Below are 22,812 nucleotides of genomic sequence, written 5' to 3' on the forward strand. Positions count from 1 at the left end.
ATGGGCATTGGAAAGAGGACATTTTAGGATTTCATTCTAGAGGTATGTACTGTATCAAGTTAATTATTGAGATACATTAGCCATAGTAATGAATAAACACGTTTGTCTGTAATAAGAATATCTGCCTTGCTGTTTTTTTGTCAGTATTTAGAGCCGAAACCGGCGAACATTGTCTCCATTGAGGATGGGAAAATCATGTCTGAACGTAAAGGTAACGCTGTGTGATATCCTCAGTGGTATCTTGTGTGTTACTGCTTGTCCCACTATCCTTATAAGAGTACGGCTCTTCCAATGGTAAACCTTTACATTAACAACTGGTTCTCTTCCTCCTCTCAGGTTGGTTCACCCTGACACTTGGCCAAAGGGCTAGGGTTGGTTGGCTAGGATTGGTGGGCAGAGGGACGCATGGTTTGTTGTAGACAAAGACATCACTACTGGAGAAGTGTTTGTGGTAAGGTATGGTTTCTACCTCTTCAATACTGTTATAGCTAATTGAGTCCTAAACAACCGGCCTAGCTGCAGTACAAGATATGAGGCAGATCTCCCGCCTCCTTGCTGTTATTTGCTGTTGATTCTCAATGGGATTCTGATTCTAAACTCCCTAACATCAGGGTCCGACCACCAATCACCTGGCTCTATTCAGAGACGAGGTACGAACAGATCGTTTCCATTGGAAAACAGAGGACCCTCCCACTGAGCTGATCCAGACTAAGATGGAGTGTCTCTTCCGCTTCATCCACCAGATGCCTCTCAGTGAGTCACATGACACGTTAGGGCCAGACACAGTTTGTAAGGAAGTGTCATTTAATAATACCTTTACCTCCCATACGACTTAAACAGATTTACACTTCGAAAGTGTTAATGACATGTTAATAAAGTGTTGGTAACTTGTTAATAACACAGCTCCTTGCACTGTGACCTTGAACATGAATGGCTCTGTGTGGATCATGCTGTCTCAGTCAATCAGAGCACTCACACCAGGACAGGTAAGTACTCTGTTGTTTCCCACACATAGACATGTAAGCCGTCTGGCTCACCCTTTTTCAGAGTTTTGGCAGTTGGTTTTGTTACTTCCTAGGGATGTATTTTTTTTTTTTTTGTAAAACTATGATTAAAATGTCTATAGGCCATTTTCAAATTGATTTATTGTCATTAGGTCAGCTTTTAGAAGTAAAGCTAACCCATGTACTGTTACAGTCGTTTTCGTTCATCTGTGTGAGCTGGTGCGTTAGTGTTAGTCCCAGTGTGTTATTCCTTAAGATCCTGATTAGCCAGCGAACAAAGGCCTATCATAGGCCCAACAAACGTAGGCAGCTGCTCCAGTGTGTCTCTGATTTCCCTGACAGGGATTACTCCAGACTCTAGTCAGGGCACAAAGAGCCTTGTCCACGCTTGGATTACCCCCTTTCTTCATGTGCTATCCCATAACCCACTGCTCTGAGAAAACAATATGGCCGAGACGCGTTTGTCTTGGAGCTCTGGGCTTGAGGCCAGAGTGCGGATAGATGAATAGAGAAGCGATAGAGAATAGTGGTGTGTGTGCTCAAATGTGGAGGTTAGTTCAGAGGAACTAGTAGTCAATATTCAGCATCAATGTCTCCCACTAACATCAATTTTCTGTTCCTGTCTTATCTACCTTGATATTGAATGAGTAGCCTTGCTTCAAAAATTCTGTCAGTGTCTGCTCCCTTCTAACTTCTTATTCACTTCCCTCATCTCCCCCCAGTTTGCAGTGCTGTACAAGGGGGACTGAGTGTCTGAGCAGTGGGAAGATTTTCCGTCTGGGCCTCACAGAGCACACACTCCAACAGGGACGAGACCTCATGAAGGAAGCCCCTGTGGCCAAGGAGAGGACACCGGAACCAGCCAGCTGAGCCTGAGAAGACTTCCTAGGCCCACTATCAATATGAACCTAACCATACCTTCCAGACTTCAGTCACACTGCTGCTGGACAAGACTACTGTACTCTCACAGGCCTTATCCCATTCTCTGAACCACTACTGTAGAACAGAAGAGAACACTGATCATGCTTTTGGGCCTGTCCACTCATCAAAAAAACACACTCAAAAACTTCCTCTGTACTGTTGCACTCAGTTGATACTTCTTCCTATTATGGTACTTGTGATGTACAGTATTATTTGATAGTGTGGACTGTGTAAAATCATACACATGGTAATTCATTGTCTTATTTATTTATTTGGACAGATTATTAGAAAATGTGAAATGCATATTTAAAAAATGATGGCTTTTGTTAAAATCCAAACAAACAAGTGCCTTTTCCTTTTGGTGTCATTTCACCTAAACACATTTAGCATGGAACTGCATTCTTTTGAACTACTGTGTAAAATATCCAATATGTAAATAGAGAATAACTTGATTAAGTGATTAAACTTACGATTGTTTTAAATAAGTGATTTCTGTGGCCAGCAGAAAACCTCACTGAAGAAATCCAGTTAATGTATGTGAGTCACTTTACATCTGTTTCCCGTCCTCTTCCACTCTCTCCAAAAGGGGGCGAACACGCATAAGTTATACTGAGTCTTCTAAACTTTTTCCTATGCACTGTTTCTGGTGTTTAAAATAACAGTATTGATGTTATACCAGGTGGAATGTATAGGTAACTGCCTAAATAATGGAAACACTGGAGTAAATGATGGATACAAAGTATATTGAAAGCAGGTTCTTCCGCACAGGTGTGGTTCCCGAGTTCATTAAGCAATTAACATCACATTATGCTTAGGGTGTATAAAATGCTGGGCAGTCCATTATTTTGACTGCCATGGCTATGCCCCCATAGGATGGCAATGCCCCAGTCCACAGGGCACGAGTAATCACAATGGTTTGATGAGCATGAAAATGATGTAAACTATAAGCCATGGCTGTCACCAGATCTGAACCCTTATGGGAGATTCTGGAGTGGTCCCTGAGACAGCGTTTTCCACCACCATCAACAAAACACCAATTTATGGAATTTCTTGTGGAAGAATGGTGTCACATCCCTCCAATAGAGTTCCAGACACTTGTAGAATCCATGCCAAGGTGCATTGACGCAGTTCTGACTCATGGTGACCCAACGCCCTATTAAGACACTTTATGTTGGGGTTCTATTTATTTTGGTAGTTGCATGTACCTGTTCAATGATTTTGCAGAGTATGCATTATTTCATTTAGTTCCATGCATACCTTCATTTTCAATGGTGATGTGATTTCCATGGGAATAAAACCTACAATTCGCCAAAAGTTGAATGAAAGCGCCATACATTATAAACAGGTGCAAGGGCCACTTTTTCATTAAATCAGGCTACATTAAGATGGATACCAACATAGATGGTAGGATGGAGGAAGCAATGGATTATAATCTAATTTCAAATGGATGATCTGGAGAGTTATGTATATTCTGAAAATAAATTCATAAACTGACCATAATAAGTGATAATCCAACTCCACAATACAAGTCCAAGCACATGGGCCAATTCTAAATCAATAAATTATTGAAAACTATTTATTCAGAATGGATATGCAAATGATGAGCTCTAAACTACTAACCATAACAATAGCAAATCGTTGACCAAATAGCTTAACTTTTTCCAAAAGATAATTGTGTGCTAATTTTCTTGGAACCGTGGCCAGACACTTCTCTAACAATGTACCATTTTCCCAGGTGACAAACTCAATACCAAAAATCAGAGAAAGTTTCAATGATACCAAACTTGTTTTATAACAAAGTTCTAGTGGCCCTCAAACACACAATGCGCGTGTTAACAAGCTCTCTGTATTGTTATAACAATGGTCCGAATGCGCAATCGTCAACAGCTCAGGACACTTCCGAATGTCAATGAGAAAGCCCCCTGCGAAAGTGTCCCGCTGAGCCGAACACAGCAGGTTTATGCTAATCAACTCTCAGAGGAGGGGAGCCGCGGAGCCATTTTGTAGTCATTTAAACTTGTCCGTGGAATAATGTGACTGCGCTCTGTGGATACTATGGATATAAGTGTGTTTTCCACTTTAAAACTTCACCATGAAGGATAAAAGAAAGAGGGAGAGGGATAGTTAATGTTTTTGTGGAGGTGTTTCGATGAGGTTGAATGGGATTTGTTGGAGTTTTAAACCATGGAATTACCGATGAATTGGATCTGGGTTTGTGTTCTATTCAATGTGCCCTTGCTGGGATGTTTCGAGCTACACCTTTCGGAGACGTTACAAACTGGGACCGTTTTGGCAAATTTGTCCCTGGGGCCCGGTTGGACTTACAGAATCGACAGGACTTTAACTCCTAAATACATTCAGAACTTTTTACAAGTGGAATGTCAAGAAGGAGCTCTCCGTATGTACCGAAAAGTGGATTGTGTGCGCTTATTGAGGAACCCAGTGCCTGTCTATATCAGGATAGGGTCGTTGACGTCTGAGAATTTTGTTTTGATACATTTCAATACATTTGTACACGGACAGGACTGTTTTATCAAATACAAGAGAAAGAGCACAATAGGTAAGCCCGACATTCACATCAATTACTTTTCCAAACTGGAAGCAACTTCCTGCTTATCCGCGGGTAATTTGCTTGTGAATGTAACAGAACTTTTGCCTGCCTTTTCGCGAAATACCACATTTTCTGCCTCCTGTACTACTGTAAAAGATTTGAGGGCAGTTTTTAAACATGGCAATATATTGCTGGACGACAACTACTGTTTGGGTGAAGGAGAGCTGAGCGAGGTACATTGTACACTGCGTGCTCTGAGTGACCGGCGCGTCCGCATCTCTGTGCGCGTGAGGTTGCGGTTGGTGACAGTGGTTGAGGGAGAGACCCATGAGCAGCACACACCATCACACACCATCCAGATTGTGCCTGGCAAATGGAACCACCGAAAACGGAGAAATGTGAACACACCTCCCCAGTTTCAGCTCCCCAACTACCAGGTGTCTGTTCCCGAGAATGAACCATCAGGGACCCGTGTCATCACACTGAAGGCCACTGATCCGGATGATGGAGAGGCCGGTAGAATAGAGTATGGAATGGAGGCCCTCTTTGACAGCAGATCCAACGACTTTTTTGTAATAAACCAACAGACAGGTGCAATTACAACAGTGCAGCCTTTAGACAGGGAGGTCAAAGACACACACGTCTTCAAAGTAATGGTAACAGACAACGGCTCCCCTCGGCGCTCAGCCACGTCTTACCTCACCGTGACGGTCAGCGACACCAACGACCACGGCCCGGTGTTTGAGCAGACTGAATACCGGGTAACCATACGGGAGAATGTAGAGGTGGGCTTTGAGGTCATGACCATAAGAGCCACAGACGGGGACGCACCCTCCAATGCCAATATGGTCTATAAAATAGTCAACGGCGGCGGAGTGAACGCTGGTTTTGAGATCGACCCACGCCACGGGCTAGTGAGGATCAGAGAGCGGCCCGACAGAGAGACCATGTCCCAGTACCAGCTGATCGTGGAAGCCAACGACCAGGGGAAAGACCCTGAACCCCGGAGCGCCACGGCCACCGTCAACATCTCTGTAGAGGACGAGAACGACAACTACCCCCAGTTCAGTGAGAAACGTTACGTGGTCCAAATCCCTGAGAACGTGGCCGTCAACTCTAAAGTCACTCAAGTCGAGGCCACGGACAAAGACGAGGGAAACAATGCTAAGGTCCACTACAGCATCATCAGTGGCAACGTGAAGGGACAGTTCTACATCCACTCTCCCACTGGGGTCATCGATGTCATTAATCCCCTGGATTACGAGATGATTAGGGAGTATAATTTACGGATTAAAGCTCAGGATGGTGGCAGGCCTCCGTTGATCAACGGGACTGGGATGGTGGTGGTCCAGGTGGTTGACGTAAATGATAACGCTCCTATGTTCGTCAGCACGCCGTTCCAAGCCACTGTGCTTGAGAATGTGGCCATTGGCTATTCGGTAATCCACATCCAGGCTATAGACGCTGATTCTGGGGATAATGCACGTCTAGAGTATCGTCTCACCGACACCTCCCCTGGTTTCCCCTTCACCATCAACAATAGCACTGGGTGGATCACAGTCGCCGCGGAGCTCGACAGGGAAACCACCGAGTTCTATACCTTCGGCATGGAAGCGAGGGATTGTGGGATACCTGCAATGTCATCCTCGGCCAGCGTGAGCATCACGGTCCTAGATGTGAACGACAACATCCCGACCTTCACAGAGAAGGTGTATTCTCTGAAGATTAATGAGGATGCTGTGGTGGGGACCAGTGTGTTGACAGTGACAGCCATCGACAGGGATGTAAATAGCGTCGTAACCTATCAGATCTCTAGCGGCAACACCAGGAACCGTTTCGCCATCACCAGTCAGAGTGGAGGCGGGCTCATCACCTTGGCGTTACCCTTAGACTACAAACAGGAGCGCCAGTATGTCTTGACGGTGACTGCGTCAGACGGCACGCGTTATGACATGGCACAGGTGTTCATCAATGTCACAGATGCCAACACGCATCGTCCTGTTTTCCAGAGCGCCAACTACCAGGTGATGATTAGCGAGGACCGGCCCATTGGGTCCACCGTGGTCGTCATCAGTGCCACCGACGAAGACACGGGTGAAAACGCTCGCATCACGTACATCATGGAGGACAACGTCCCCCAGTTTAAGATCGACCCCGACACGGGCGCCATCACCACCCAGATGGAGATAGACTACGAGGACCAGGCATCGTACACATTAGCCATCATCGCCAGGGACAACGGCATTCCTCAGAAGTCCGATACGACGTATGTGGAGATAATAATCCTGGATGCCAACGACAACACACCTCAGTTCCTACGGGACATGTATCAGGGGACTGTATTCGAGGACGCACCCGTTTACACCAGCGTGCTCCAGATATCTGCCTCCGACAGGGACTCCGGGTCCAACGGAAGGCTGAGCTACACCTTCCAGGGTGGAGATGATGGGGAGGGGGACTTCTTCATCGAGCCCTACTCTGGCATCATCAGAACAGCCAGGAAGCTAGACAGAGAGAACGTGCCTGTGTATACCCTGAAGGCCTTCGCTGTGGATAAGGGGATTCCTCCTCTCAAAGCAGCGGTGGACATCCAGGTGTCTGTGCTGGATATCAACGACAATGCGCCCGTGTTCGAGAAGGACGAACTGTTTATCTACGTAGAGGAGAACAGTCCCGTCGGTTCCGTCTTGGCTCGGATCAGCGCCACCGACCCAGATGAGGGAACCAACGCTCAGATCATGTACCAGATCGTGGAGGGGAACATCCCTGAGGTGTTCAAATTGGACATCTTCAAAGGCGACCTCACCGCCCTCATGGACCTTGACTACGAGTCTAGAACCGAGTTTGTCATTGTGGTACAGGCCACGTCCGCTCCGCTCGTCAGCCGTGCCACTGTCCACATCCGTTTAGTCGACATCAATGACAACGACCCGGTTCTGCAAAACTTTGAGATTATCTTCAACAACTATGTGACCAACAAGTCCAATAGTTTCCCCTCAGGGATCATAGGGAAGGTGCCTGCCCATGACCCGGACGTGTCGGATAAACTCCACTACAGCTTTGAGTCAGGGAATGAGCTGAACCTACTGGTGCTGAATGCAGACACGGGGGAACTAAAGCTCAGCAGAGACCTGGATAACAACAGACCTCTAGAGGCCCCCATGACAGTCTCTGTCTCAGGTGAGAGCACCTCAAATGTATAAATGCAAATGGTAGATCCGCTTATTACCATGTCTTATTATTATGAGCTATAATTACCTGTCTTATTACCTAAAGAAAACGCCTTGTTCATAAATCATATTCTTCTGGCCTTCTAAAATTAGGCCTAGTTTCCCGCTGGCAGAGTTGAATGAGTAAGCAAAGGAATTTATTCAAGATGGATATCTCAGTGCTTATTTGTATGGTAGAATGACTGAGAGTGGAATTAAATGAAGTGAAGAAGCATTTGAAAGTAAGCTATTTTGGTTTTCCGCTCTTTCCAGTCACCTGAAATCGTTTGCTGCTTGCGGAGTGGAATAAAGTGTAAGACGAATATGTGAGATAGGTAACAGATGTCACAGTTGTAATAACACATTTGTCGTCTGGAACTGTGTGTAATTGACTGCGTGTTCTATTGGAGCTTAGGCCCTAGCAGAAGTGCTGTCTTTGTTTAGTGAGAGGTAGTTGGAAGGTGTAAAAGGATCTGGTTTTACCACTTTATACTGTTTGTGTGCTACTCTATTGTGGGGGTTGATGGTTGCCTGGGTTCATAAAACATGCTATTATACCAGGTGCCCCTATTTTCTTAACCAATGTTGGGTTTTTTTCACTGCAGAACAGCAGTTTGCACATATCAACATCATGGCACGCGAGACACCTTCCTCAAAAGAACTCACCTTAGAAGTGAACAGCTTACGTTGCCCCTTTTTCACTTAGGTTAGCAGAAGTGTGATGATCAAAACTGCTGCAATGTCTGCCGCACGCATTCACTAACTTAAATAGTTCTCCGTGCTTTACATAGCCTTAGTCAGCAGGTCGTGCTGGGTGATTTTGCTGCAATTTCGGTTAAAGCGAGGAGTGCCTTGTTGCTGATTGTTTTGTACAGCCCATAGAGTAATAAATGTAAGATGGGTTATCTGCATTCGTCGGTACGTCACGCAGAAATAATTTGTGTGAAAGATGTCCTCTTATACAGCAGTATACTTCGTTCGGTTAAGTTAAAGATTACACTAATGCAAACACCCATAGCTCACACCCTCACAGAGACACTGTAGTATGGTTATTTCAACTGTAATATAGAGCATTGGTGTTCCACAGGCCTTCGTATTGACTTGTTTCAGGCAGTAAGTGGGAGAGAGACATCCTATCCCAATGAGAGAATGCTGTCATAGTGACAGCTGTTTGTCTCTCTGTGAAGGCTTTTCTTTCAAATCGCGTCATGTTTCCCGATATGGCAAACTGCCTAGCACCTTAAGTGTCTCTCTCTCTCTCTCTCTCTCTCTCTCTCTCTCTCTCTCTCTCTCTCATTCCCTCCCTTTCTATTTACCAAGAATGAAACCTCTAAGCCGTTCCATCTCAACTTCTCTCATAATTAGTTATCTCAATTACTTGTCTTTTTCTGTGTAACAAAAGACAGTCTGGCCAATGAGTCACTAGTGGACCTTCTAAAGGAGCATCTAGTCCCTTGTGTCCTGCATTCATAGGCCCTGCTTTCGCATTCGCCTTTAACAATTGGGACTCTTCGGGTCTCCTTGACAATGCTGACCCCCGGCTGTCCCTCGAGGGGCACCCCTGCCCTCTTCCATCAGACCATCAGAATAATGCGTTTTACACACACACACACACACACACACACACACACACACACACACACACACACACACACACACACACACACACACACACACACACACACACACACACACACACACACACACACACACACACACACACACACACACTCTGCCCCCCCTCCACACACACATTCTAACCCCCAACCTACCTCCTCACAACTCTAGACATACCCCGATGTCAAATGTTAGGTAACCATTAAACACTGGTGCTCTGACCTCTCAACCCCAGGCCCAGGGGAGAGGAAGGGCCCTCGAGGGACAACAGGAGACCAGCCTGAGATGGACCTCAACAGCCTGCTACTGTTTCCCTTTACTAATGAAACACTAGCCCTTCTCTCTCTTTCTCTGTGAGGTAATGACTTGGCTGAAATTACTTCAGAGCTTTTTGGAAGATTAGGCCCAATATTAGGGCTTATGAGAAAGGAAACAAATGTTTGTTCCAAAAAACAGTTCTATTATTAGTTAAGTCTGACCTCCTTACCTCTTCCATTGCCATAGTAGTGGTGACTACGGATGTGTGAAATTGAACATTGTTTTAATTAGACAGATAGATGTCTCTTTCCATTCAAATGAAGCTCTCGAAACCTGTTTAAATTCACCAAAAGCGGTAGGAACAGGTGTTTTATTCTACCCACAGAAAGGGATTGAAATTGTTTATCTATCCCTCCTGAAAGGCCAGAGGTACTGTCAGATATCCCCCAGATAACATAGTTTAACATTCTAGTCACAACACCACTCTGTCTCTCCCCTTAGAACAACACCGATGAGGCATGGTAGGGGCTGAGTGTTCCCACTGTAATACAATATCTCTTATCTGGCTAGCTCAACACTCAACAAGCTTTTCCCTCCGAAATGTTGCTCTCTCATTTATTCACCACAGTCTTGTTAAAAGAAGAGCCATTGACTTGACTATCTAATGTATCTATCTCCTCGGGCTTCTGTCTGTGTGATATAAGCTGTCTGTCTGTGTGGCCCTCCTGGCGTAATTGAGACGAGGGATGGATAGTGTTACATTTTGTGAGATGACTTTGTGAGATGTACCTTAATGATTTGGAGTGATTGGTGTTAAATCATCATTTCCACTTGGTCTCTCTCTCTCTCTCTTTCTTCTTTTGGAGGGAAGGAGGGATGAAGGGATGGGGAGCTTGCAGTGTTCCGATACACTCACACACTCCTTCGTTCCCCCCTTGGGGCCTTTAGCTAGCGTCTCCTATAGGACTGGTTTGGCCCTCGACCCCACTCTGTTGGGGCCACATAGTTGGGCTTTTGAACATTTCTCTTCCCTCCATGTCACTCTTTCTCCCTTCCAGTCTCATTTTCTCTCCCTCTCACGCGCTCCTTCTCTCCCTATCTCTCTTTCTCTCTCCAGTCTCATTTCCTCTCCCTCTCACGTGCTCCTTCTCTCCCTATCTCTCTTTCTCTCTCCAGTCTCATTTTCTCTTCCTCTGGCACTCTCTTTCTCTCTCTTTCTCTTCCTCCGTGTCTCTCTTTCTCTGAAGTGTATCTCCATAGCACCCAGAGGAGGTTTACCATTTCTTGTAAGTCCTATAATCAGATTTTCTGCAGGAATCTAAGAGGGTTAATAAGATTTACATGAGGTCTCTACTGCAGCAGCATGAATAAGATGATAGATATTGATGTTTTAGTACATTGGGTGCTGAATATATCTTACAAGAGGTTTGCTAAAGGAAAGGACTAAAGTAAGGAAATGTGTGTGTGTTTGTGTGGGGAAAGAGGAGAGTGTGCCCCCTGTCCAGTTGTGCCAGTGTGTATCCCAGCCCTGCCTGTTACAATACTACCACTGCTGCCACTGACTGCACTCAACCAGCTGCTACAGAGAGGGAGAGCGAGAGGGGGTTATTGGTGTGGTGGGGCTCCTTCCTGTGTCTGACCCCTAACTTTGATGAATGTCCTAACAATGTCCAGAGAGGCTTGTAGAGATGAGTCACTACCTATACAGGGCCTGCCCAGAGGAACATTGGCCTGGTTCCAGATCTGTTTGTGCTGTATTGCCAACTCCTATGGATATTGTGACCATAAGTTTTGGCTTTAGAGCACAAACCGATCTTGGACCAGGCTCGAGGATCATGCCTTTAGTTTGCATGATAGATTGGCACTAGGGGTTCGGAGATTGATGGTTTTGTTGACATTTCGTGTGATGTAAGTCGTCCTCTATTCATAGACCAGATTTTGTTTACATGTTTATGTGCGTGATGTGGTGGTATATTAGTCTTGACACTGAAAGTAACTGATATTAGCAAGTAACTCCATGGTCATTCCTAAGACATTACAACCACCTCTCTCCCCTCTCTCGTCCTTCCTTCTCTCTTATCACTTTCAATAATATATCTCTGCCTGTCTCTCGCTCTCTCTGCCTCCATTTCTCTTTTTCTCTCTCTCCTCTCTCTCGCTCTCTCACTTCCCTCCCCTCCCTCTCTCTAAGGATTGTCCTCATTGCGAGTCATCAGTCTGTTGGTTACCAGGCTCCTGGTTTGGAGGCTATATCTGTCCTTGGTGTCTATAGAAACTGTTATTAGATTACAGAAACAGTCTGGGTCTCACATACACAGCACACACACACATTGCTCTGAAACTCGCAGCCTTTGAACAAAACACCAGGCTATGCCCTGAATGCCACAGCAGGCAAGGGAAGAAATAAAGCTCCCCATAACTCACTGGGGAGGTTTTGAAGTCGGAATCAAGCTTTGGGTATTTCAATCCTTGTATTTCATTGTTAAAATATTACATTTGATTAACTCTTAACGTAACCAAACTAGTATAATGCATTCGGAAAGTATTCAGACCCCTTTTTCCAAATTTTGTTACATTGCAACCTTGTTCTAAAATTGATTAAATTGTTTTTTCCCCTCATCAATCTACAGACAATACCCCATAATGACAAATCAAAAACAAGTTTTTAGAATTTTTTGCAAAATATCACATTTAACATAAGTATTCAGACCCTTTACTCAGTACTTTGTTGAAGCACCTTTGGCAGCGATTACGGCCTCGAGTCTTCTTGGGTATGAAGCTACAAGCTTGGTATACTGTATTTGGGGAGTTTCTCCCATTCTTCTCTGCTGATCCTTTCAAGCTCTGTAAGGTTGGATGGGGAGCGTCGCTACACAGATATTTTCAGGTCTCTCCAGAGATGTTCGATCAGGTTCAAATCTGAAGGCACAGACTCTGGCTCGGTCACTCAAGGACAATCAGAGACTTGCCCCGAAGCCACTCCTATGTTGTCTTGGCTGTGTGCTCGTTGTCCTGTTGGAAGGTGAACCTTCGCCCCAGTCTGAGGTCCTGAGCTCTCTGGGGCAGGTTTTCATCAAGGATCTCTCTGTACTTTGCTCTGTTCATCTTTCCCTCAATCCTGACTTGTCTCCCAGTCACTGCCGCTGAAAAACATCCCCACAACATGATGCTGCCACCACCATGCTTCACCATAGGGATGGTGTCTAGGTTTCCTCCAAACATGACACTTGGCATTCAGGCCAAAGAGTTCAATCTTGGTTTCATCAGACCAGAGAATCTTGATTCTCATGGTCTGAGAGTCCTTTAGATGCTTTTTGGCAAACTTCAAGCGGGCTGTCATGAGCCTTTTTAGTCTGGCCACTCAACCATAAAGGCCTGATTGGTGGAGTGCTGCAGAGATGGTTGTCCTTCTGGAAGGTTCTCCCATCGCCAAAGAGTAACGCTGGAGCTCTGTTAGAGTGACCATCAGGTTCTTGGTTACCTCCTTGACCAAGGCCCTTCTCCCCCGATTGCTCAGTTTTGCTGGGCAGCCAGGTCTAGGAAGAGTCTTGGTGGTTCCAAACGTATTCCATTTAAGAATGATGGAGGCCACTGTGTTCTTGGGAACCTTCAATGCTGCAGAAATGTATTGGTACCCTTCCCCAGATCTATGCCTCAACGCAATCCTGTCTCGGAGCTCTAGGACAATTCCTTCGACCTCATGGCTTGGTTTTTACTCTGACATGCACTGTCAACATTGGAACCGTATATAGACAAGTGTGTACCTTTCCAAATCATGTCCAGTCAATTGAATTTACCACTGGTGGACTCCAATCACGTTGTAGAAACATCTCAAGGATGATCAATGGAAACAGGATGCACTGGAGCTCAATTTCGAGTCTGAATACTTATGTAAATAAGGCATTTCTGTTTTTATATGTAGTAAATTAGCAGAAATGTCTAAAAACTTGTTTTCACTTTGTCATTATGGGGTATTGTGTGTAGATTGATGAGATTTCTATATATTTAATACATTTTAGAATAAGGCTGTAACATAACAAAATACTTCTTGTTCATAACTTGCCACTTGTTGTTCTCCTATTGAAATAACTAGCTAGCCAGCTATTTAACCATGTTGCCAAAACCTAAAGTTATAAGCTAGCTTCTTCTGGCTAGTACAGTATGGCTTGACCGGACCGGGTTATGTGTTGTGAAGCTAGCCACAATAAGGATTCGCCACAATAGTTGAATTTGTGTTTCGTCTTCAAAATAAAAGTCCATCTTTGAAAGTGATGCAGAAGGTTACAATTGGTGGAATCATGCCATATTTAGACTAGATAATGTTAAACAAGGTTGGAGTGTTGGAATGTGGAGGAATGAAATTGGGTATCAGTCTACTTGGTGACACCCACAGAACACAACTGTGAAGAGTTTGCCTAAATATTAGCATTGTAGCTTTTATTGCGGGACTTTTGACTGTGGGAAATCATCTCCCCAGTCAGCCTATTGTGCGTATTGACATTCATATTGCACTATACAGTCTTACCTAAGGATTGGGGATGAATGAAATGGTGTATCCGTCTACTCAGTACCCAAGGGCTTTTTTCCCAGTCCTCAGAGTTATCAGGTTCCAAAACATCCACGTTGTATTGTTTTTCCTCTGGAATAGTGTTCAATACAAATAGTAGGTTTATTGGTACAATTAATGTGTCCCAATTCACAGTGGTTTCAAAGTCCCGTAATAAGAGCTATGACGATAATGCTCTGTGGGTGTCACTGAGGAGACTGATACCCCATGTAATTGATCCACAATCCATAGGTAAGGCTGTACAATGAGATAAGTATGCCCCAAAAGCAATTCTAAGGTCTAATACATCAAATTACATTTTATTGGTCACATACCCATAGTTAATCAGATGTTATTGCGGGTGGAGCAAAATGCTTGCACTAAAAAAAAAATATATCTTTTCGGTTCTATGTAATGACACAAAACAATGTCTGGGCTAATAATGTAAGAAATAACACATAAAAAAACAATATACTGCAAAGTTGCCTAGGAGCTAGAAGCACTGCTGCCCAAATGTCGGCACCATTTTTCCTCCAGTGTGATTCCAACAGATTTTTGTCAAATTAACAAATGGTTGTCTTCTGTTGAATTGATATAAGAACACTCCAACCTCGTTTAGCGTGATCTATTCCATTATTCCATGATTCCGCTAGTTTTATTAATTTGCATCACTTTTATTGAGATACTTTTATTCTGAAGGCCAACCGCAAACGTCACTATTTTGACTAATCCTTATTGTGGCTAGCTTCACATAATCAAATAAGAACTGTCTTATAAAGTAGGGGTATTTTAGATGATGACACCTAGCTACTGAAACTGATTGTCATTTTGTTATGTTTTTGTGAAGAACATTGTTTGCATAGTGTGATTTGACGTGTATCTTTTTTGACACGCAAAGACCCAAACGGCGTTTCATAGTAGCCTAGCTAAGTTTGTTCAATACACTTCAACACTCTAGAAAGCAAGGGCAGAAACTGTCATGGCCCAGGATAGCTAGCCTCTGATTTTCCTGTAGCAATTCCATGACTTTAGGTTTGAGCCCACCCCAGCCTTCTCTGTTCTCCTAGAACAGAAGAGACAGAGGGAGAGAGAGAAGAGAGGATTGGGAATCGTGAACATCAATTAAGCTGAAATAACTGTCTGAACTGGGTAAGCCGGCCTCTCTCCCTGTTCAATGAGCGGGAAAGGAATCTGATTCATGTTTAATCTTGCACACTCACTTGGGTGGGTGGGGTGTGTGTGTGTGTGTGTGTGTGTGTGTGTGTGTGTGTGTGTGTGTGTGTGTGTGTGTGTGTGTGTGTGTGTGTGTGTGTGTGTGTGTGTCAGGGGCTGGTATGTGTGCGTGTTTCTGTCATTCTGTCATACACATTTTCCAAAAAGTAGTAGGATTAGTCACGTAAACACAGAAATAAACAAATGGCACATTGGATTCCTAATTTTAAAAATAAGTGGTGCTTTTCTTGCTTTTCTGACTGAGATTGATGGAGGCTAGACTCAGGAACGTGTGGATGTGGTATAAGCCTGGTTCTGAAGGAGGACAGGAAAGGGGGAAGGATAGGAAAAGAGAGGAGTGTCTGAGAAAGGGCTATCCAGGGACACTATAGAAACACAGATGACCTCAATCACCTCATACAGCTAGTTTTGATTAATCGATTACATTAATTTATATCCTAATCCCCTTTGATTGGTGTACAGGCTATTAGTTATAAAAATAGAAAAGGGGATTTTCTCGGCATCTTATCGTCTCTGGTATTTCAGCAATGCTCATTGGTTTCTCTGTGCGTGTCTGGCCTTTAGATGTAGCCAGCCAGAGCTAGCCGCAAGGCTGTAACAGCATTTACCAACCCTTAGGGCCCATTGGACCAGCAGAGAGGTATGCCCACTGTTTTTGTGTGTGTGTGTGTGTGTGTGTGTGTGTGTGTGTGTGTGTGTGTGTGTGTGTGTGTGTGTGTGTGTGTGTGTGTGTGTGTGTGTGTGTGTGTGTGTGTGTGTGTGTGTGTGTGTGTCTGTGTGTGTGTCTGTGTGTGTGTGTGTCTGTGTGGGCTTGGAGTTTGAAATGGAACTAGTACTACCTGGGGATCAGGCTCGACCACATCTCTCCTCTGTTTCCATCGCCGCAATCTGACATCTGGGTGCCTGTTTAATGGTCTTTTAAATTTTTGTGACCGGGCTGCCATTGTGCTGAGAAAAGAATCCCAGAGTGTAGTTTTAAAGGGTCTCGACAGACGGTAAATTACAGGTCTAGGAGTATAGAGGATCTATAGTCTGGTCCTGTCTGGTTAGGACATCACTACCCTCAGGGCAGGCAATGCTGGTATGGATTCCATGCAGTCTAGCTATGGATGGAGTGGTAAACAGAATATGCAGGCTGGGGATGTTTTATTACAACTACTTTTACAACTTTGACAGTGAAGTTTGAATTTGTAATCAATTAAATTAGATCTATTTATGTTCTATAGCGGATTTTGGTTGGAATTAAGTCCAGAGGTATGTTTGATTTCAAATCAGTTCTGAGTGGATTTGAAGGGATTGATAATCCATATGGTTATGTATTACCTGTTGTCTTAGAAACTGGACCACTACATGGAGATTTATTCTGCCCACTTTTAATATATACTGTGCCTTCAGAAGTATTCACACCCTTTGACTTTTTTTCACATTTTGTTGTGATACAGGCTGAATTTAAAATGGATTAAATTGAGATTTTGTGTCACTGACCTACACACAACACCCCATAATGTCAAAGTAGAGTTACGTTTTTAGAATTGTTTACAAATTAATAAAATGTATTTTAAAAAAAGTGGCTTTCTCAGTGAACTAATCCATTGCGGAGTCCTAGACTAAAAGCCAATTTATGCTTGATCGAAAATGTGGTCGGAGGCTCCATATGGAGGGTGTGACGCAATCGTAGAGCCTCCAAAGGCACGCAGGGGCCAAATCAAGATCTTGAACCTCCCAAATTTTGTAACAATGCGGAGTGCTTTGTATAGCTCCGCATTGACATGATTGGTTGACGGTAGGTGGGGGCGGTACATCCTGTAGAAAACAGAAACTCACTTCCTTGACTAAAGCTCTGCACTGCTCCGCCAAGCAAAAGAAGTGTGAAGGCCCTGACAACTGCTGAAGCCATATCACCGTAATGGCTGCATGTCCAATGCAGACGTCGGATTGACCATGCGCCCATTTGCACAATGCACTTCTCTCTCCAGAATGCGCTCTCTCCTGCTAATTTGTGCACATTCATTGATTCATAACTTCATTGGGTGAATTGCTTGCGTTTGATTGTTAGTGTTTATAAATAAAATGGCGCTGGAAGAAATGGCAGCAGTTTTACAGGCGCCTAACCAATTGTGCTATTGTGTGGGTTTTTTCCGAGTTATTTGTAACTTATTTTTTACATAATGTTTCTGCCACTGTATCTTATGGCAAAAAAAGAGCTTCTGGATATCAGGACAGCAATCACTCACCTCGGAATAGACAACGATTTTTTTTCTTCAACAAGCAGGGCGCACAGGATATACTGCGAACACCCGATAAGGCCAACATCCCCGTTATTGGCAAGAGAAAGAGACGCAGGTAAAGAGGACACAGGGCGGGGTGCCTCGTAAGGACCCACAGAAGCCGAGTGGGAAAGCTGCCGTTACGTCAATATTACTCGCCAACTTACAATCATTGGACAATAAATTATACGAGGTATGATCACAAATATCCTACCAACAGGACATCAAAAACTGGAACATCTTATGCTTCACGGAATCGTGGCTGAATGATGACATGGATATTCAGCTAGCAGGATATACACTGCACCGACTAGATAAATATTTGCATACAACAGCTGGTGCACAAAATCTAAGGAAGTCTCTAGATTTTGCTCGCCTGAAGTAGAGTATCTTATGATGAACTGTAGACCACACTATTTGCCGAAAGAGTTTTCATCTGTACTTTTCGTGGCTGTTTATTTACCACCACAGACGGATGCTGGTACTAAGACCGCACTCAGTCAGCTGTATAAAGAAATAAGCAAACAGGAAACCGCTCACCCAGAGGTGGCGCTCCTAGTGGCCAGAGACTTTAATACAGGGAAACTTAAATCTATCAACATGTTAAATGCGCAACCAGCTGGGAAGTGCTGCTTCTTATCCCTTGCGCAGATAGCCTAGAGCTGTGTCTGTCCCGAGCTCACTAGTGCAGGAAACGGTGTGGGCCTAGACTATTTTGTACCATGTACCAAGTTAATAGTTGATACAATGTTTGAAGTTAGTTGCAGACAGGCCATGTGTAGCCAATGTGATTCATAGGACATTTATTTTTATCAGGATATTTTCTACCTGCAGGCTGCAATGTTTTTATTTGTTGGCTTTATGTAAGCTATTTTTACATAGTTTGCAATGGCAATATAAGTTACTTTTTAGGTTTGTATCATTTTCATTTAGATTTGAATAGAATTTTGATTAACCACATGACAATGATTTTGAGATTGACGTTTGAGATGGACTGTTTCATGAAAATCTGCATATGAAAACCATAACTGGCACGCAGATCAGTAGAAATGGTAAGATAAATCGGCATTCCACATTTGAAAGTTGCAGACTCCTCGGGTAGCCTATTACCGGAAACTTCTGGAGAGTAAATGGCAGAATCTGCAATTGCCAGCAAGAGCGGGAGGAGAATGGTTGGGTCAGGTTTTTTTATTCTGGTTATTTAGATCTTTGCTGCCCTCTTGAGGCATTTGTCTTATTTTATCAAACCATAAGCTTAAAGCATCAGACAATCTCAATGCATATATTTGATTTTTTAAATTTGATTGACTAATCGATTGGTCGAAAGAACAGACGACTTTCAATCGACAGCCCTATACCCCACACATATAATTATCTGTAAGGCCCCTCAGTCGAGCATTGAATTTCAAATAGGTTAAACTACAAACACCAGGGAGGCTTTCCAATGCCTTGTAAGGAAGAGTACCTATTGGTAGATAAAACATGTAAAATAAAAAGAAGACATTGAATATCCCTTTGAGCATGTTGAAGTTATTAATTACACTTTGGGAGGTGTATCAATACACCCAGTGTTAGCATGTTACTCTTCAATAACACAGACCCAAATCAGGAGGAGAAAAATAGGTTTATTCAAACAGGACCAATCATAGATGTTATGCTGAGAGGTAAATGTTCATTCTCCCCTTTCCTCGGTGATTCTCTTCTCAGTGATTCTGTCCTCAGTGATTCTCTCCACAGAACAAAGGGACAGGATGTAGTTGGAGGACCAAAAAAGCCTATACCGATCAATCAGCCATTTAATTTATTTTAATTTTAACAATGACAATCAATTTAGCCTCAAGTAAATAATGAAACATGTTCAATTTGGTTTAAATAATGCAAAAACAAAGTGTTGGAGGAGAAAGTAAAAGTTCAATATGTGCTATGTAAGAAAGCTAACGTTTCAGTTCCTTGCTCAGAACATGAGAACATATGAAAGCTGGTGGTTCCTTTTAACATGAGTCTTCAATATTCCCAGGTAAGAAGTTTTAGGTTGTAGTTATTATAGGAATTATAGGACTATTTAGGACTATTAGGACTATAGGACTATTAGGACTATTTCCCTCTATACCATTTGTATTTCATTAACCTTTGACTATTGATGTTCTTATAGGCACTTTAGTATTGCCAGTGTAACAGTATAGCTTCTGTCCCTCTCCTCGCTCCTCCCTGGGCTCCAACCAGCAACACAACGACAACAGCCACCCTCAAAGCAGCGTTACCCATGCAGAGCAAGGGGAACAACTACTCGAAGGCTCAGAGCGAGTGACGTTTGAAACGCTATTAGTGCGCACTAACTAGCTAGCCATTTCACTTCGGTTACACCAGCCTCATCTCGGGAGTTGATAGGCTTGAAGTCATAAACAGCGCAATGCTTGACGCACAACGAAGAGCTGCTGGCAAAACACACAAAAGTGCTGTTTGAATGAATGTTTACACGCCTGCTTCTGCCTACCACCGCTCAGTCAGATGGGAGGCTGGACTGGGTACTGTTGCCGGACACTCTGGACTGGGTACTGTTGCCGGACACTCTGGACTGGGTACTGTTGCCGGACACTCTGGACTGGGTACTGTTGCCGGACGCTCTGGACTGGGTACTGTTGCCGGACGCTCTGGACTGGGTACTGTTGCCGGACGCACTGGACTGGGTACTGTTGCCGGACGTTCTGGACTGGTGAGGCGAACTGTAGATCTGGTGCGTGGTGCCGGTACTGGTGGTACTGGGCCAAGGACACGCACCTCAGGGCGAGTGTGGGGAGGAGGAACAGTGCGTACTGGACTGCCGAGGCGCACTATAGGCCTAGTGCGTGGTGTCGGCACTGGTGGTACCGGGCTGGGGACACGCACCTCAGGGCGAGTGCGAGGAGCAGGAGTACTGGACCCTGGAGGCATACTGGAGGTCTGGTGCGTGGTGTTGGCACTGGTGGTACTGGATAGACTGGACTGTGAAGACGTACTGGAAGTCTTGAGCGAATGGCCTGCACAACCCGTCTTGGCTGGATGGTGACTCTAGCCCGGCATGTGTGGGGTGCAGACACAGGACGCACTGGGCTGTGCAGACATAAGGGAGACACAGTGCACAACGCCGGCGCAGGATGTCCTGGCCCGACGAGACCCACTAGCTGTCTGGAGAGCAGGGCTGGCACCATCTTCCCTGGCTGGATCCTCACCCTAGCCCGGCAGATGCGGGGATCTGTGATGTAGCGCACCGGGCTAAGCATGCGAACTGGAGACACCTTGCGTTCTACCGCATAACACGGTGCCTGACCAGTACGACGCCCTCTCTCTCCACAGTAAGCACGGGGAGTTGGCGCAGGTCTCCTACCTGGCTTCGCCACACTCCCCATGTCCCCCCCCAAGACATTTTTGGGGCTGCCTCTCGGGCTTCCAGCCGCGCTGCCGTGCTGCCTCTTCATACCGCCGCCTCTCCACTTTGGCTGCCTCCAGCTCTGCCTTGGGGCAGCGATATTCCCCCGGCTGCGTCCAGGGTCCTTCTCCATCCAGTATCTCCTCCCAAGTCCAATAGTCCTGATTGCGCTGCTCCTCCTGCGGCTGCCTGGTGGTGGGTGATTCTGTAACGATTGTCTTCGGGTGAAAGAGAGGAGGATGATAATCCATATTTAATGGGAATACTTAATCGTACAAAAGGACCAATTGTGATGTTTATGGGACATATTGGAGTGCCAACAAAAGAAGCTCATCAAAGGTAATGCATATTTTATATTTTATTTTAGCGTTTTGTGTAGCGCCTGCTACGCTAGCCCCTTTGTTTGCTGCAGGTGAGGATGGCTGCAGGCTATCAGATAATAGCTTCAAATGCTTTCGCCGAAAAGCATTTTTAAAATCTGACATGTTGGCTGGATTCACAACGAGCGTAGCTTTAATTGAGTATCTTACATTTGTGATTTAATGAAAGTTTGAATTTTATAGCATTTTATTTGAATCTGGCGCTCTGCATTTCCCCTGGAAATTGACCAGTTGAGACGCTAGCGTCTCCCCTATCTTCAAGAGGTTTTAAACCCCGAACAAAAACAACAAACCGACAAAATGAACGAAGACAAAACAGTCCCGTAACGTGAACACTAAACACTGGAACAGGAACAATCACCCACAAAATACCCAAAGAATATGGCTGCCTGAATATGGTTCCCAATCAGAGACAACGATAGACAGCTGCCTCTATTTAAGAACCAATCTAGGCAACCATAGACTTACAAAAACACCTAGAATAGAAAACAGACAAGACAAAAACACATACGTCACCCATGTCACACCCTGACCTAACCAAAATAACAAAGAAACCAAGAATACTAAGGTCAGGGTGTGATAGCAGTCTCATTGTGGAGTGCAACGAGAGAGAGGCAGGTCGTTATTGCGTTGGACTAGTTAACTGTAAGGTTGCAAGATTGGATCCCCCGAGCTGACAAGGTGAAAATCTGTCGTTCTGCCCCTGAACATGGCAGTTAACCCACCGTTCCTAGGCCGTAATTGAAAATAAGAATGTGTTCCTAACTGACTTGCCTAGTTAAATAAAGGTATAAAAAAATAGGCAAATCGGCGCCCAAAAATACAGATTTACGATTGTTATGAAAACTTGAAATCGGCCCTAATTAATTGGCCATTCCGATTAATCTGTTGACCTCTAGTCCCTACCACATCCTGTATTAGGAGGAAACTCACAAAAAAAATATTGCCTGCAAGACAATAATATTCAGTCGTCCTATTGGCAAGGTAATTATTCAACAAGTTTTTAAAAAAGTGACCAGCTCTTCCACACTGGTATCAGTCCCACAGATAATTATTAGAAATTATGTTCTGACAGTCTGCCGGTAGTGAGGAATTCTTCTTTTTATGTTCCACTGGTTGATAAGGACTTCTCTAATGAACACTTCACCGGTGATCTTGTAAGGCAAAGATTCTCATGTGATGTCCTGGTTTCAAGAGAAATTGATATTTCGCATAGATTTCCCTAAGTAAGCATGTCCCGATTTTTAGGAAAAAGTTTACATTTAACCTGCCCTAATAAGATGACTGCGGTGTACAACATAGAAGCTTATCAGGTTCTGATCATCTTACCATGCTTCTTCACCCGAGATTGGCCCCCGATTGCTAATCAATCAGTTCTTTATTCTACAGGCTCCGCTTTGTTGTCAAAATGGACAACCTT

General features: G+C 44.4%; 1 protein-coding gene and 1 pseudogene across 3 annotated transcripts in view; both read left to right on the forward strand.

Annotated features, from left to right (window-relative positions):
- On the forward strand, positions 1 to 2,362 carry LOC135515447 (mitochondrial tRNA-specific 2-thiouridylase 1-like; annotated as a pseudogene).
- Positions 2,363 to 3,944: 1,582 nt separating this feature from the next.
- The window catches only part of LOC135516057 (cadherin EGF LAG seven-pass G-type receptor 1-like), a 123,975-nt gene continuing 105,107 nt past the window's right edge, over positions 3,945 to 22,812 (forward strand). For all 3 annotated transcript variants that reach the window (XM_064940054.1, XM_064940053.1, XM_064940055.1), the window contains exon 1: positions 3,945 to 7,656. In XM_064940054.1, coding sequence (XP_064796126.1) covers positions 4,110 to 7,656 — 3,547 coding nt within the window. In that variant the 5' untranslated portion in view covers positions 3,945 to 4,109. The remainder of the gene's footprint in view (positions 7,657 to 22,812) is intronic.

The sequence above is a fragment of the Oncorhynchus masou genome, chromosome 27 (assembly GCF_036934945.1).
Source record: "Oncorhynchus masou masou isolate Uvic2021 chromosome 27, UVic_Omas_1.1, whole genome shotgun sequence".
Classification (NCBI taxonomy): Eukaryota; Metazoa; Chordata; class Actinopteri; order Salmoniformes; family Salmonidae; genus Oncorhynchus; species Oncorhynchus masou.